Genomic DNA, 18,044 nt, shown 5'->3' on the forward strand with positions numbered 1-18,044 from the left:
GTGAGAAAAAAAAAAGTGAACATCCAGTACTCCCACTGACACATCCTTTGGAGATTGTACTCATTCTACAGGTGATGGAACAACACAGCCAAATTCACAAATAGAAGTCCCCTCTTTAACTATATGATCAGCATTAGGACTTCTTTTCTTATATTAGATATATATTATAGTATATATAAAATATTTATAATATAATATATATATATAATATTAATCTTATATATATATTTAATTGAATCACCACATTTTTACACAATTCTAAATCTTGGCACTCAAAAGGATTTTTGTTTGTTTCAAAACTCGACTGTGCACAATCCTCATTAATTTACATGAACACTGCTTTCCTTTTTCACAGATTAATGTAGTCATTAACCCACATAGTACACACACCCCTTACCAAAGAAACACGAGAAAACAAAATTATCATATGTAAGCTTGGTTCCTATTTTTTTGCACCAAAGTTAGATTTGACTAAGTGTGCGCAGGAGTGTAGAAAGTGCTGACACACCCCTGTTGTAAGAGTCGATACATACACATGCATGCAATTCTCAGACCAGATTTTCTCTATTGTTCCCCTCTGCCCTTCATGGCCATTAATGTGATCTTTGCATTGTCTTGCTGGAAATGGAGACTGTTTCCCCTCTGTGATGAAGTATTGCTGTGCTGGTGATGAAAAAACCAGGAGCCTGGATAGTTGCCCATTACCTCACTGTAGGTTGGTGGTGGGGCCCCCATCCTGCCATTACTGCTAGAGACAGTTGCGCTGATGCACAATTTGCTGCTAGGAGGATGGAGCCCCCCCATTGTACATGGAAACATCTATGAAGTCAGTGTCAAAGATTGTTCTGTTGGGTGGCGCTTGGACTGACTCGCGGTTCAGTTCCATTTGCTGCTCAGGGTCTCGTAGCTGCAGCGTGCAGAGTCCCTGGTAGGGAGGAGGCTCCTCCCCGTCTGACAGCGAGATGGTGGGCGGCAGGTCTATCGCATGTTGTATGTACGGGTAGGTGGTCTGGAAGCGGCTGAAATGATCCCTTTGCATAAACAAAGGGGCTGTGAACCTCTCCATCGACCTCGGTGCGTACATTATCTAGAAGAAAACCAGAAATGCCAAGAATAAAACAGGCATCTTTAATTTCAGTTATCCTAATACCAAATGAAAATAGTTCATTTCTCAATGAAAAGTCATCATTATGGATTTATTGTTTGCCATGTTTGTCAGGACAATATTTATTAAAGCTTAGGCAATGAATACTACAGTATACGTATTTTCATTACATTTTTAGCCTCGCCCTTTGAGGTACCCTGCCCATAATTTAGTCTGCCAATAGTGGAAGGCTCTGTAGGGAAGCTATGGGCAGGGGGCAGAATAGCTGCTCTCCCCCTTAGATAAAGCCAAAAAACAGGTGGAGGCTGTGGAGGAGGAGGCACACTCTGATGTACAACAGGGATAAATGGATTTAAGGTAAGATATAAAGTCACGTCTAGCTGATCATTGGACGTGTTGTTTTTCGAATGACAAATCACCTGGTAATGAGGGTGCCTAATATGCATAATTTTTACAATTTTTATCTATCTTAAAAGTGAGTTCACTGCTTGAACCACCACTTTGTTAAATTCCATTGCAATAACTAGCTGAGATTTTGCAATGAACAGAGTTTCCAATAAAACTAAGAGAATGAGAATAAAAGTTTTGTGTAGTAATTGTCGATCTTATTTTCAACAACTAAACCTAAGTAATGGATGTTACCAAGCTTTTGAACCCTGGAGGCAAGGTCCCAGCCTAGGAAGAACTAACCCCAGTACAATTTTCCAATATGATCCTGCAGGAGATCAAAGGTCAATGCAGCGCTACCTGTTGGTCCCATTCAAAGACTGTTTACTCTACAAAATGCCATGATCATGTCCCAAAATGAGAAACAGAAACTTGAGAATGCATAAGAGACCTTGAATTATATTACTTTGTTGTTTCTTTCAAGTTTTGTGAAGTGAACAGGTGTTTTTGTCCTTTCTAAAAATAGAAGTAAAGAAACTTTGAAAACGTACCCCATTTATGTCTTCAAGCAGTGGTTTCTACTAAGTAAAAGTTAAGACAATACATACGATATATCTGAAAAGTTACCCCTTTAGCTGTTGAGATACAACCCTTTTCTTCACCCTGATGGACGAGGTGATCACAATTGTACAGTGCACACTGACAGACAAATAGAACGAAAAACAAATCTGATGCATTCTACATGCCAATGTGGTCCCTGCTACAATAAATCTTACCTCTGGAGCATCTTGTCGTGATACTGTATTGTCTGCCGGCCACAGGCACCCCTCCTGGTAAAGAGAAATTACAATTGTTTGTAATAGTAGAATTTATATAGCTTAACATTCTTTAGTATCTTTCTGTTGTGCACTACTCCAAAGGCAACTATTAAGCTTCCCAACCCCAGAATGCTACTTTTTGTGCATAAATTAAACCAATAATGATGACTTTTGATGGAATCAACATGTAACACACAATGAATAGATTTGTTTATTTTTTTAATCAGCTATAGTGTTCTAAGATATAAAATATACTGTCAATTTCATTGGACAATTTTGCTAATTCAGTAGAACTCCAAGCAACTGCATGCCAAATAACAGCGTGGTACCCTTTCAAGTGTGAAATGTAACCATTACCGAATGGGTATTAATCTCTTTAAGACCCAAAACCCGAATAAGATATAACAAAGCTGCTCACATGAACCTCTGTGACGCAGTCATGCCCACCCCCAAGGGTATAAGGGACTACACACACAGAACTCGGCGTCATTTCCTTTCAAGAACTGAACTGACAGGAGAGCCTATTCAGATAAGTGCTTGTTACTTTTTTTGGTATAAATGTTCACATATATTGTAATTGTACTCAAATTATATGTGATATTACAAATAATCACTGCATTAGTTTTACTAATTAGACATATTTGTGCACTACAGCCTGTTTTTTGTTACATCCTATTGCCCTGCGTGAAGCCAGTGGCTTGAGTCACTTCTTCCCATGGATCAAGCAACATAAGTCGGCTGACATTATATTCTCCAGGATGCGATAGCTCCGGCTGGAGTTGTTTTATTCTCGTTTTGGCTTTGGCCAATATTATGAGATGGTTTGTATTATTTAAGTAATTATATTACTGTATGAGAGAAATATTTTTCTTTTCTCATTATATTTTTCTGTTTTCACAGCCTCCAAATAGCAATCGAATAATTGGGCACATAATCGTTCGGAAAAATATCAATGATTGTGCCGCCCACAAAAATGTCTTAGCAGACACCCTTATCCAGGGTGACTTACAGTTGTTACAAAGTTGGACAGTACAAAGTATCACATTATAAAATATCACATTACAGATTATTAGGATCCAGGTAAAAGCAGTTATTAAAGTACAATAAGATAAAATTCAAGTAAGAGCAGTGGAGGTGGGTACAGCTAGTTTCAGCTCAACAGAGTGTTCACAATAGTGACATTCCAAAAACTTCTGGGCTTGATGGCAGCAGCTTCTCAGACCCTACCTTTGGGTCTCCTGCGCATGGGCCCTCTGCAAGCCTGATTTTACATAGCCCTGCAGAAGTTTTTAGAGGAGGTTCCAGGGATACATGTGCTGCCCAGGGTGACAAACTGGGTGGCGGATCTCCTCTCATTTGGGAGAGGCTCAGGAGAGCATAGATAGATCTCTTTCCCTCTCAGGAATCGACCCACCGTCCCCTTTGGGTCTCCATAACAGGAGACGGGGACCCACTGGCAATAGATGTCTTGGCACACCAGTGGCTGAGGCAGCTGCTGTATGCCTTTCCACCTCTCGCCATGATCCTGCTGTGTCTGGAGAAAATCAGTTAGGACTGGGCAAAGGTACTCTTAGTAGTGCCATATTGGCCCAGGAGACTGGTGTTTAGCCCTGATGCAGCTCCTGAGGGCCAGCAGTGGAGATTACCCAATCAGGCACAGGGGACCTTATGGCATCCCGACCCATCGAGCCAGCAACTTTGGGTCTGGCCCCTGAATGGTTACATTTGAGCTGTCTGGGTCTGTCCACGGGTTACTGCCCCCCTGCAAAATGCCAGAGTAGCATCCACGCATTCCCAGTATGGGTACATGTGGGGCGTCTTTCAGACGTGGTGCCTACCTCGGGGGTTCAACCCCACAACCTGTCCCGTGGCAGTTATACTGCAATTTCTGCAGGACCTGTTTGAAGAGGGGAAATCCCCTTTACATTAAACATCTATCTATCAGCTATTTCAGCTTGCCATGTCAAAATTTACTCGGTATCCCCAGGAGCTCACTTCCTGGTGGGGCAATTTTTGAAAGGAGCTTGGCGGCTTCGGCCGTCTATGAAGGATATTGTTCCTCGCTGTGGCTTAAAGTGGTGGTAGAAGCACTCATGAAGCCTCCTTTTGAGCTGAGCTGAATTATCGCTTAAAGCGTCTTCCTTGCTTGCAATCACCTGCGCAAAGCGGGCGAGTGAGATGCAGGCATTCTCCATTTCAAAAGCCAACTTAATTTTTACAGAAGCCAGGGCAAAGGTTACGCTCAATACCAATCCTGCTTTTTTGCCGAAGACAATCTCGGCATCTCATGTCAACCAGTCTGTGGAATTGAAGGCTTTCCATCCACCTCCTTTTCAGTCTGACAGAGAGCGGAAGCTCCATACACTCTGTCCTGTGCAGGCAGTAGTGTATTACGTTGTAGGGCTGTGTTAGAAGGTTCAAAGATTTGTTCGCTAGCCAGGAATTCGAAGGTAGTTAAACCTTCGAAGGTTTGTCAGAAGGTTTGTATAATGCATATTAAGTAAACAGAAATTGTTATTAAGATTCACATCCAAACCGTTCTATGTAGCAACTCTATATGACGCCGCTGCCTTGTACGGAGCAAGGTATAGGACTGGGGGGAACCCACAGTGGTGGTAGTGCTTCAGTAAAATATTTACTGAATACCTAGTGTACATGAGTGTAAGAGAAGTGCTATGGTAGAATATGTTTGAAACATACAAAATATATGCTAACACTCATAATTTTAATTTCGAAAACTGAGCACTGTCCGCCCCCTTAGCTTGTGTTATCCAAAGGCAAACCTTTAATTTCTTCATTTGACATCTCGACAGCAAAGCGTTGTATAGCGTAAGCTGTACTGAAAGAAATGTCTCAAAACCCCTCTGCTGTTTAGGATTTTTTCGTTAAATGCCCAGACGACCAAAAAAAAAAGTAGAATGCAAACTATGCAAGCAACTGTTGTTGTAGAATGGAGACACCAACAATCTCATGGGTCACGTGACAAATGTAAGTTCATAGTGCTATTTTTATTTTTAGTAGTAGTAAAATGTGACTGTGACTGACAGCCTGCTTGGAACGGAGACTTTTAAATAAAGCTTTGTTTTGCCTGAGTCTGCTGCAGTTGGTTCTGCTGCAATGCAAGCTTACTGTATCTATTGCAAGCAGCATCAATTACATGTAAATAAACGTGTATTTTTATTTAAATTATAAATTATACTGTTCCATATAACATTTTAAACTACATGGAAATGCTTTATTGCATTTATATGGATTGCCTGCAAAAATAATAGGATTTTCAATCAAATATAAACAAATAGCTACGGTGACATCACCAGTAAATTATGCAAATTAGTACGATTGAACCTTCCTTCAGTAATGTGTTCCGAACCTTCGAAGGTCAAAATGTACATTTTGTTGCAGGCTTATTATGTTGATAGGATGAAAAGTTGAGGGCAGTCCAAACAATTTTTTGTCTGCTATGAGGCGAAGTCCCATGGTCAAGTTTTGTCTAAACAGAGGCTTTCCGAATAGATAGTAGATACAGTCAGGACTTCCTATGAGCAAGCCAATCAGCTCTAACAAAGAAGAAAATGCAACTTTTCTCTGGGGTTGTTAAAGACAGAATTAAGCCCCGAAGAATTAAATAAGTTAATCTTTAGCATTCAAAGGAGTTTATGGTTAGGGCAACCTAGGCCAAGAGCAAAAAAATCATGAACGCACGAAATAAGGACATGAATACATAATAAAGTGCACTTGACTTACTGGCTGCAAGGCTTCCTCTTGTCTCCTGCCTTGGCTCTGTCGGTTGATAAAGGACCAGGTGGAGAGTTTATAATGGTTCAGTAAGCAGATGATCACCACCACCATTACTGTCATCACCACAATTATAATTATTATCTGAATAAACTCCAGTTCAGCTGAAACAAAACAGAAGGAGAATGGAAAGTCAACAGCAGCTGACAGAGAGTTTAAAATATAGGCCTCTTTAAGATAAACAGTGGCAGATCTAAACACCACAAAGGGACTTTTAGAAAACCAATATCTTTAACAGTGAGCCTCTGTGGTCTCGCCCCCCAGGTCAAGGCTCGTCAGCACCCTTGTGGTACCCAGACAAACGTTTAATTAACACCAGAACAAATAAACAAAATACAGGAACAAAATAAAGGTTTTTAAACAAAACTTGTAAACTCACACTGTAAAACAAAACTTGTCAAAATAAATAAAACACCACTCAAGCTTTGGCTATCCCGGCACTTTCCTTCTCTTTACTGTCTCAAACAAACATTAATTTGTTCTTTTATACCATGTGGCCAGGGGTTGATTGAAAATTAACCATTCAGTCACCACCTGGCCACATTCCACACTTCAATCAACAAAATAACATGTGGCTGTGCAAACGTGGCCATCTTAGCCCCAGGCTATTCCTCTGCACCTCTGCTCTGACACAGTCTCTTAAAGGTATTTTTGTCTTTAACTAAAATGGTTTAAACTGTGACGTTACCTAAAATATGCTACTGTTTTGGGTAACTGTGTTGAGCCCATCTTTTTTAAAATGGTCTGAAAAAGTTATACAGCATAACCTACAAACATTTCATTACACCTCAACATTTTGCATTTGAGTGCTGTGTTATCATTGTACATATTACCAAAATCTGACAGTGTACCACTTTCAACGTGACAATGTATCGCTTTCTGACATCACACAAGTGTTTGTACACATATCACATTTTGACGATGTACCACTTTCTAACACTATACCGGTATGCACAAAAAAAATAATCCCGGGGGGTGGGGGTGATGTCAGACCAGAGATTAATAGAGACAGGTACAAATAAATGCGCTGATGCACCTGTTTATTATAAAAGAACAAATAAAAAGGTTTAACAAAACAAACACTGAACAAAACACAAAACAAAATGGCGCATTGGCCAAAATAAACAGACAAACAACACACAACGACTTAACCAAACAAGTATCGAGGCTGGTGTTGAACCAGCATGAGCAGCAGCTGTTTTCTTTCCTGTTTCTCTCCTCTCTCTGGTACCTCCTCACTGTACACCCAATTGCTAATCAATCATTCACTTGAATCTCGGCACTGTCTGCACATGGACTAACTTCCTGTGCCCCCCCCCCCCCCCCCCTCCCCCCATACAAATACCCATTTTAATCTGCACATGAAGTGATTGCCTAAATACAAATATACAGTTTACATCACCTGTGCTATATAACCCACACTCTGTGCACCACTACAATAATACATATAACAGACAACATAAAACATAAAATACGCACAGGGGTGGGGCACCCTTCCACTGGGTGGTTGGATGATTTTACCACATTTATCGTTATGAATGCCATCTACAGTAAGTTATTCAGATTTTTTTAAATGACTTGTTAGTATTCTAATGAAATAAATAAATAAATAGTTTCACTGTCAATTGTTTTTAGATTACGCATCATAAAAGGTCTAAATACATGAAATATATATATATTTTTTTTTAATGGCCTCCAAAGTGGCACATCTGGCACAGGCACTGCACCCAGAGTGGCAGCACACAGGAATATCCTCTATATAGTGTCCTGAGGGTATCAGTTGATTCTTATTGGTTAAGTTTAGGGTTAGGTATTCAGTTAGGGTTAGGTTTTAGGGCTGGGGTTTCTTAAGGTTAAGGTTAGGGTTGGGGTTGGGTTAGGGTGGGTTGATTTTGTAGAGTTGCCGAGCTCTGGAAGTGAAAGGGTGGGAGTGCTTGGCAAATGCCCTCGAATCATCTGATGCCCTCAGGACACTTTCTAGCGGATATTCCTTCACACTGCCCCGACAGGATGTGCTCCATAGCTTTGAAACTGCCAGTTTGAATGTAAGCTACGCCACTGCCGACCGTGGACGGGAGTTCCCAGGGGGCGGTGCACAATTGGCCAAGCGCTGCCCAAGCAGGGGAGGGGTTAAGTCGACTGGAGAGTCCTTGGCTCAGTGCACACCAGCGACCCCTGTGGTTGGCCGGGCGCATGCAGGCCTGCCTGTACACAATTCAGGTTGGACATACAATAATAATTGGACATTCCAATAATTGTTAATATATGTATATTTTTAGTGACTGCTGTTCAAGTTTTGGGGTGCTTTTAAAAGGGATTATCCTACATGCTACCAACCAAGGGGCTCATGTAACACCTTAGAAAGTATTTATTTGCTTCACGACAGAAGCTTTCGAAAACAGCTATTTATATTTCTCTGTATTCCAGATATTGTTGTTTACTCCAACAATGAGGGTAGTTAACAGAATGAATACTTGCGGGTGAGTTTCTTTGCTCTTGTTCAGATATTGAAGATTTGAGAAGTTTGCTGATTTAGTTCGGGCTTGGCGCTGACTTTCTTTTGTAGGTCTGATGTTTTTGTGTTGTCCAAACTGTCGGAATCGTCACTCTGTCAGTCTGTGATTGCTCAGTCTTAGATTGCTTTGGTTGGCCTAGATTGCCCTTTTCATTTTGACATCAACAGCCAATTAGCAGCTAGAAAGCAAGTGTTCAAACAGGCTCATAACTAGTTATAAAGACAGTCGTCATTGTTGTGCGTGTATGTCTGTGTGTGATGGAAAGGCACTTAACTTTCAACAGTGAAGACATACAGTAAAGAAAGACTGCTTTACACATTTGAAATGGCAGGCTAACCAAATGCATGTACACCAAATATTCATAAAATATTCCCATATGTTCTTCATTTTGACGTCATAAAACAATTACACAAAAATAAAACAGATTAAATTTTATATGAAATTATTATTAATAATATTATTATTAGTACCCCCTTATACGCCTTGTTCACTAAATATCTAGGTAGCCCTAGATAGGTTATCACCCCCTCTTTGTAAAAACACTAGAGACTTTAATGAGCTACCTGTACCCCATATGTGTAATTTAAATATGCCCTCCCTTATTTTAATATTAATTAGGTCATTCGCATTTGGAAGGAGAATTTCTCTGGCTAAAAGAAAACTACATGGAAACACACACAACCCGAAAGGTACTACCAAAATAGACTGAGAAAAAGGTGGGACTTACTTTTCTTTTTCCATGGAAACCCAGCCAGTGAGTTATATAATTCTCGCAATATTCACCACAGAAAACGTGAAAAGCAATCAGTTTAACAACATCCATCTCGCTACATGTTTCTTACACTGCAGCGTCAATATCGTAGCAGAATGTATGCACTTTACTGAGGGATTTGCAGCCTCATCAAATACTGGCGCACTCTCAGACCAGACCTATTATCAAACCTCTAAACACACCTCATTCTTTCATCTTTGTCTCCACTCATTCTAGCAATCTTAGACAGAATCGGAAATAAGAGAAATCACAGGAAGACTGGTTTGCACTAATGGAAGTCAAAAGGAGAAAGAGAAATATACAGTATACCTATATGATGCTGTTTATGCTATTTCATCAGTTTTTTTGAACCAACGTGTGCAGTATTACTTTATTTCTGCTACATATCAGTTCATTATTTTCTTTTCTACCTCAGATTCTCCCCCTATTTAGAATGTCCAATTACTCTCAATCACCACAGCAATTTCACTCATCAGTGTGCGTCCTTCAATTTGATTCCAAGCCAATTGCCCTTTAACACTGAGGAGGTCAAAGGTGGATGAAGCAGCAATTTTGCACCGTGACAGTGACTTTCAGGTTAGAATTAATTTAAAGGTTTGGGGTAAAATTGTGATTTAAGGTTAGAATTAGGGTTTTGATTCTCCTGGAGCATTTGATCCAGTACAAATTGACAACATGCTTGTTAGACATGAGAGCTAACATGAATGTAACAAGTAACAGATGTTTACAGCAATTTTTTAAAAGTATTTATTTCAGCTGGGGTAAAAACTTAAACAACAATAAAAGCTGTGACATATTTACTACAGTATATAAGTTTCTTTATGTGTAGTCATATTTTATTGTCTGTTTAAAGTTCCCTGTCTATATAGTTTATATGAAACAACAAGTACATCAGCTGAGGTAGTTAAAATACTATAGTATTTTCATTTTTTTTTTTTTTTTTTTTTTTGCTTTTTGTGTATGCTTTTGTTGGGCTAGTGTTTAGCAAAGACACTTTTGAATCCTCATGTGAGCTCTTTGCTCTATTTAGAAACAATGTGAATTGCCTTTTCTGCTCTAGCAGTCAGAAAAAGGACAAAGGCTGCACATCATTAAAACATGCAAAGACAAAGAAACAGAGGTCATGGGACTATAAACTGAGCTTCTGAACTGCTAAAGATCTGTCCATCTATTATGCTATTAATCTATCCATACCAGTTCACCATAGAATTACCAGTTTGTTAAAATACATATTAATAACAGTGACTGGTTTGGTCTGAGGTGTCTAATATTGCCTGTGAAACACAAACTTTGCGTTTATTACAATGAACTACACATCACTGTTACCATTATGCAGGACCTCCCTGGAAATAAGGCTGTTAGTCTCAGTAATAAGCATTTAATATATCTAAGTCACAAAAAGTAGACAGCCGGGAACAATATTTGTTTTACTGAATGCTGCTCCCCTATCAACTTTTGTACCAGACTCTTCCCTTGAATTACTTTAAATACACATATGCAGACAGGAAATAAATAAATAAGTAAATAAAACATACTGCCTAGCTCCTTGTGACCTGTATCCTCTGTTTTAAATCTGGGTTTTTAAAAGGCCACACATTCTAGAAATGTATACTCAAGTTACTCTTGCCACGCAAATGTTTTACGTTGAAGATTCCACCAGTTAGTTTATCCACTTATATTGGCAGCTTTCACAGCTGGGGAGAAAGTCGGCTCCACAGCACGTAACTGTTCCAACTCGGTTTTCTTCAAGTGAAGAAATATTATTAAGCCTTCTCGTGTAACTATTGGAATTAGTTACAAGGTGGGAAACAAAGTGGGTTGAACTGAAGCTTTTACAAAAATGACAGCTTTTGTGACAGGAATATGACAGAAACCCTAACCAGACAGAAAACAGCACGCTAGGTAGTTACATTTGCTCGCCCTGCACACCTGAAGGCACGTCACTGCCACACTGTAGCAGTTTGGTAGCGCAAATATGTTCAATAAATCAAGTGAAATTATAATTAAGCCTCTTCCTTGAGTAGTCAGAATGCCTTCTCCCCCTGCAGCATGGTTTGACAACGGTTTTAAAAATGAATATTTTGTTTAGGCACATATGGTTGTGTATTTTGGTTTCTTTTTTACTATCCTCTCTAGATGTGTCACATACACAGCCAACTGCAGAAATCTGATTTTGAAGCATTCCCAACATGTATACAATTTTTCCAATTATTATATATATATATATATATTTTTACGAATGTTTCTTGTATTATGTAAAGGGATAAGCTCTTTTGTTAGATGCTTCCTTTTTTATTTACATTTATTTACTATAGGCTTATGTTAATTTTTGTCCATGAAAACTAGTGCCTCAGTGACGTACATCCCCCGCAATGGCTGTACATTTAGATCGTTCGGTAACATGAGAACAATAGAGCTATACATTGTGTGACATACAGGCAAACAGCCTTAATAAACCCCAGATTACTATTGATAACTAATGTTTGTTGTGAAAGTCTACCATGTATATTTTTTAAATTACATTTACAATACTGCAACTTACATTGTTTGCGGGGGGTTTATTAATAAAATCCTTCTACAGTGCAAGAAAAACCTCAACTGACATTCTTACTGAGACAAAAAGGAGGACATAGTCCACATGCAGACATTGTCTACCAACTTTATGTGTTTGGCTAGGCAGACACTGACATCGCTAATGATGACAGACATTTCTAAATAGAGAAGAGGACATATGGCATATAATGATACGCAGGTGAGATTCTTATGCTCTCTCTGCCACTGGATATGTATGATAATCAATCCTGTTTGTCTTTTTTGTCACGACACCTATAGTTTCACAAAGAAATTAACAAACAAAAAAGAATCTGTGGCATTGCTCAGAACTTAACATACGGGAATTGGTGTTTTCAGTCAGAAAAGCTATCACCCAAAACATCACACTGTTTTGCAGAATTAAAAAAATGTACCTTTATAAAATGTAGAAAACAAGCAACAAACATTAAATTCAGAATTGTCTGCTTACTTTGTTTCCATGTAAGGATACATACAGTACAGTAGAAAATAAACTGGCTGGAATCAGCTATGCTCAGGTGTGAGGGGAAATTGTGAAACAGGAGACAATGTGCAAGACAAGAAGCAAAATAAAGTCAAGTTTGTCATTTCATATCAGTAAATGTCTCGTTTCAACCCCCTGCACACTCACACTTCCTTGGCCTTGGTAGACAAAAAGAGTAACGTAGTCAGTATCACAAGGCCTGCCTGACAGCCTCACACTTCCTTGATTTACACCAGGGAACTGTTTTCACAGCTGGGGTAACTTGAGGTCATAGGTCATTGCCTCTCACTGAAAGTATCTTCAATCAGTCTTTATAAGAGGATTCACTGTACCTTAAAATGCTTAGAATGATAACATTGATTAAAACACAACCTGCTTGTGTTACAAAATTAGAAACCATTTAAGAATACTACATCACACATTCAAATAATAACAGAAAACATAACAGAGAATCCTATACATGTATTTTAATAGAGATACATTACCATAGTACTTAAACTTAATGTAAGCTTGTTCAAACATTGTATTGTCCTCTGAATTCTAATTCCTGATATATCAAGAATTGATGACTTCCATATTTAAGGCATTTCAATTCACCTCTTTGTGTCACAGCAGAATTAAACTGTACAACAGAAAATACTGGGCAGCCACAGGAAAATAATAAACAAAATCATCAGCTTATCATTTACTTCAAATACCTAAGTGCATGGATGCTGGTTTAGGAGATAATGCAGCTGTCTAAGTGTAAGGCTTGGCTTCCATGCTAGTAAGCTACATGGCCTCAATGTAATATTTTTATGTAATTACAAACCACTCGTATTATCTGCTATAACCCAGAGATCCTTCTTGCTTTATAATGTTGTTTGTCTACCTATAGAATAACTTTTTGAGGAAAATATTTAATAAACTGTTACAGGCAGAGGTCAAAACAATTTGCAGTAAACAGTTAAATTTCAAAGGAAAATGCCTCTATAAAACTTTTTGTGAGAATAATAGAATGCAGCTGTGCACCAACTGTAAAGAAACACGTATGACCTGTATCATTGCTAGGGCTAGAGGTTCAAATTTGACTGCAAATGTCATTATACAAGGCTTTGACAATGGTAAAATGACTGCCAGAAAAGGATGATCTACTTTGTAAAATGTTTATGATACACTGTGAAGATCCAATCACAGATATGTAAAGGCATTTTCTTTTAACTGTATCGTTAAAATGACAAGGCAAATGTATTTTTCACGATTTTTATACCTTTTTTCACATTATGGGACCAACAATGTACTAACTTTTATCAGCTTCAAAAATATGAATTATTATAGCATGTAAATGTAAGAAAATAATACATTTTTAATTCCAAAGCATTATTATCAGACATGTATTCAACATTAAGCTTTATTCCCTACATAATAACAAAATGTGACTTGGCTTATCTACCTATTAGCATAATACATGACTAACACTGGCCCTTTTTTTATTTTTAAGAGGATTACAAACATATAAAAACTTCAATAAGGAAGCTGAGACAATTCTCAGAAATCTATGCTGCTAGTTTTTTTTTTTTTTTTTTTTTTTTTAACTGGAAAATACAGATATTTACTGTGAAGCAAATTCAATTATTATAATCATTTGTGGTTTATGCTCTTGATTTTAATCTTTTAAATAAAAAAGCTAATTATTTGAAACAGATATTTAAAAAACACAATACAACATTTAATTTATTTCTGGATAATGAGGCTTTAAATTATTATTCAATTGTTTTTATTATGGAAGAGTACATACATGTGAATACTTAAGCGGGTAGAAAATGAGTTATAAAACGCATGCAGGCAACATTTGAAAATGAAATGGTACACAAATATTATAACTGTATTTCTGAGTGTTAAAATAGTATCACTGTTCTTTCAAATTGCTTTTAATCTAGGGAAATATGCCATGTAGCATTTTAGACAGCAGCTACCACAATAAGCGGATGACACAAAATAAAAGCTATATTTCAATTAAGAATTTGAAAGTTAATAGTGAACTTCATTCTACTATTTTTAGGCACCTACTGTACAGTAGAATCACAATGTATAACTTCTGCACTACCCTACCCCTGCAGTGAGTTGCATTTGTAGAAATATATTTTCTCATTAAGCAATATGTTAAGATCCAAGATGTAGAACCTCTTAGAAAAATAGATACATTGCAGGTTTCTCTGTAGTATTTGTAAATTTCTATTCGAGAAGAACTGCCAATGTGTTTTCTATAAAGCGCTATGCTATCAAAATCATACATGGATAGGTTCCCACACTTGCCTCTTTTACAGGGTCCAGAATGCTTATTTAGCCAAGAGACACAAGAGCCATCAAGAAGAGAAAGTCAGTGGCCAAGAGAAAAAACAAACTAGTTTTTTCAAGGCAGATGTTGCATTCAAAGTGTGGAAGCACAACCCATGCAGGGGATACTTTTTTCATGTATTATTATTTTATTTATGACCTATTTTTAATGACATTTTTCTGCACATATTTAAAACAAACAAAAAGAAATATAAAATAAAGGAATAAATAGGCAAACTTCTTCCAACCAATGCAATCTAATAAGCCCCAACAGCATTTCTCTTTAATTTCAATTCACATTTGTATGCCGCTTTTGCCATTTATCATAACTACTGACTAGAGACAGCATTGTCCCAGTCACAGTGTCTCCTTACGTCCCACTATTTACCCCCTCCCTCCTCCTTTGTCCTTAGCCTTGGCTCAGGCAGCCTAATTTAAATGCGCTTTTAAATATCCCACCAAATGGCAGAGTAGGTGACTGAGGGAAGGGTGAAAGACGTTATTTTCTTATTACCTTGTCCAACAACAAACTCAGACCAGAGTAACAACTTTATACCTCTTTACATTAGACAAAAATGTGCATTTTAATATTCCAGGGTTATATATATATATATATATATATATATATATATATATATATATATATATATATATATATATATATATATGAGCTTAATGGTACAGCCAACTGATTTGTATGGATAAAGACTACATAAAAGTAGTTTTAATACAGAACTAGGAACGTTATCGGGTCTACATCTGATTTCAGAAACGCAGAGAAAGGTTAACTTATATTTAATAAATGGATTGAGCCTATCTGAAACTTGCCTTATTGTTACCACTTTTCTTTGCAAAAAACCCCCATTGAACTGACATTTACTGACATCATAATTATACCACTCAACAGTGCATGCACTGTTGAGTTTTTCTAGAGTGTAAATAGATTTAACATAATCAATAAGAACACTTCAAATAAAATCTATATATGGCTGTCTCTTTAAAAAAAAAAAACATCCCAGCACAAGATCAAGAGGGAAAAAAAGCTTTATGTGCAGTTTTTGTATTACTTACATATCTCCATCCCCTGGTGCTGGGATCTGGTGTAGTTACAGGAGCAGGTGACATTGGAGTTGGAGATGACCGTGCTCTTCAGGACCGTTAGGTTGTGCATTAGCAAAGGGAAGAAGGAAGAAAAGGAAAGTGCAGCTGGGAGCTGCCCTAGGGAGGATTAACTTTTACCAGCGTGCTGTCAGAGAGTTGCCACAACAGCCTTGCATACTTCACTCCATGTTCACGGACTCCTAATCTAGCTATGGTTCTGCAGAAACCCACATCGCTCTCTGTCTCTCCTGCTCGCTCTCTCTTTCAAAAGAATGCCTGGCTGTTACGTGATCATGTTGGCAGGTTTACAAAAAGTCCCAGACAGACAAATGGGTGGGGGTGAAGGAGAGGGGTGTTGGAAGCAGACTAGAAGGACAAAGCTGTGGTGGTGACAATGGACGTGGAAAAGGGGATGGTCTAGCTCTAGCTAGTGGGGGGGAGGGGGGCATAAGAATTCCACTCGCTCATTAGAGCCAGCCACAACCAATCAAGGCAGCCATTGAAGAAGCTAACCTTGGGGTGACCCCGCAGTCTAGCTGATCTTCAGCAGATGTGTCGGACCCCCTGCTGTCTACAGTCTATAAATAACGCAGGCTGTAAAAAAAAAAAAAAAAAAAAAAAAAAAAAGTACAAATAATCAGCTCCCTTTCTTCATGATTGCATCAGGCAAGAAGTTGCCAAAAACTGCAAAATGACAGCTAAAATCTGCTCTGTTAATGCCACTAAAACAAAATCATTATTGAAAGACATTTTTATAAAAGGAGGAAAAGACATTTTTCAGCGGCTACGTCATGGTGGGTTACAGTTCTCTAGTTCTTTAGTTTTTTGTGGGCTTTTTTTTAAACTTCATTACTTGCAACCGTTTTCTTTTCATCCGCTCAAGCAGATAGTTATATATTTGACACATTGGTTTTGTTAAAGGACAAAGAGGGTAACAGTTTGCACACATTTTCAAAATTGTAATCCATTCCATATGTGCTTTTTTAAGCATATATGCAAAGTTTAAAAAAAAAAAATTAAAAAAAAACTCCAATACAGAAAGGAGACAATTCTCCTGTTTGTTAACACTGATTTCTGGACAATACAGAGATTTACTGTGAAGCAAATTCAATTTTTATAAACATTTGTGGTTTATGCTCTTGATTTTAATATTTTTAATATAAAAAAAACCTAATTAATAAAAACAAAGCTAATTATTTGAAACAGATATTTTAAAAACACATACACTTTATTCAATGTATTTTTGGATAATGTAAATTATTATGCATTTTTTTATATCATGAAGGATTACATACATTTTCTAACTTTCATATGACTTCTATAGTACATTTCTGTTGTTTTATTTAAACAGGTAGAAATGGTTTGAAAAAACGCATGCAGATGATATTCTGAAAAAATAAATGTATACTAAATTATAAATGTATTTCTGAGTGTTAAACAATATAGATTATCAGTGTTCTTTCAAATGTCTTTTAATCTAGGGAACTATTGCATGAAGCATTTTAGACAGCAACTACCACAATAAGCAGATGGCATTTAAAAATCAAATAAATGCATTTTTTTTAGTTATATTTTAATAAATAGAGGAATTAAACTATTATAAAGATATACAAGTATTAAATAAAAACTTAGGTGCAGGAAGAAGCTTTAATTATTTGTCTGGAATAGTCTCTTTGTAGTTTTAACACATTACAATTATTGCTGAAAACTTGAAAAAATATTTTTCAATGACTTCAAATATTAAACACATTGACATTAAAAATATTTGTCACTGCATTTGTTTAATTCTTGAGTATTTTCTACAATAAGCACTACTGAGTTATTTATAGTTATAGATGTAACCTTTATGGAAGTAATGAAATAATGCAACGTTTTGAAGATTAGTTCACAACCATTTTACTAAATAGCTGGCAGACTCGGTAAAAATATATTGTATGCATGTTTCTTTGCCAAGTTCATTTCATACCTGCATATAGATGACGAGAAAAAAACTTTGATAAACAAATGAGTGTTTTTATCTACTGTAGTAGATGATGTCGGGGGCATTATAACTATGGCCAACAGTGTTGCACCACCCTATAGAATAAATACATTTTGCTTTATAAAGTTGAATGAAACCTGCTGATTAATGTTACGTTAACATACTGAAGTACATACCAATTTGTAGTTTTCCATATAC

General features: G+C 37.3%; 1 protein-coding gene across 1 annotated transcript; it reads right to left on the minus strand.

Moving 5' to 3' along the window:
* Nucleotides 1-249: 249 nt before the first annotated feature.
* Nucleotides 250-16,259, minus strand: ldlrad4a (low density lipoprotein receptor class A domain containing 4a). The gene is given in 5 exon segments (XM_041245152.1): nucleotides 250-792; nucleotides 794-1,087; nucleotides 2,269-2,322; nucleotides 6,055-6,209; nucleotides 15,836-16,259. Coding segments are annotated over 5 exon segments (831 nt in total). The 5' UTR covers nucleotides 15,936-16,259; the 3' UTR covers nucleotides 250-564.
* Between the last annotated feature and the right edge of the window lie 1,785 nt (nucleotides 16,260-18,044).

This window comes from Polyodon spathula, chromosome 3 (assembly GCF_017654505.1).
Source record: "Polyodon spathula isolate WHYD16114869_AA chromosome 3, ASM1765450v1, whole genome shotgun sequence".
In the NCBI taxonomy this organism is placed as follows: Eukaryota; Metazoa; Chordata; class Actinopteri; order Acipenseriformes; family Polyodontidae; genus Polyodon; species Polyodon spathula.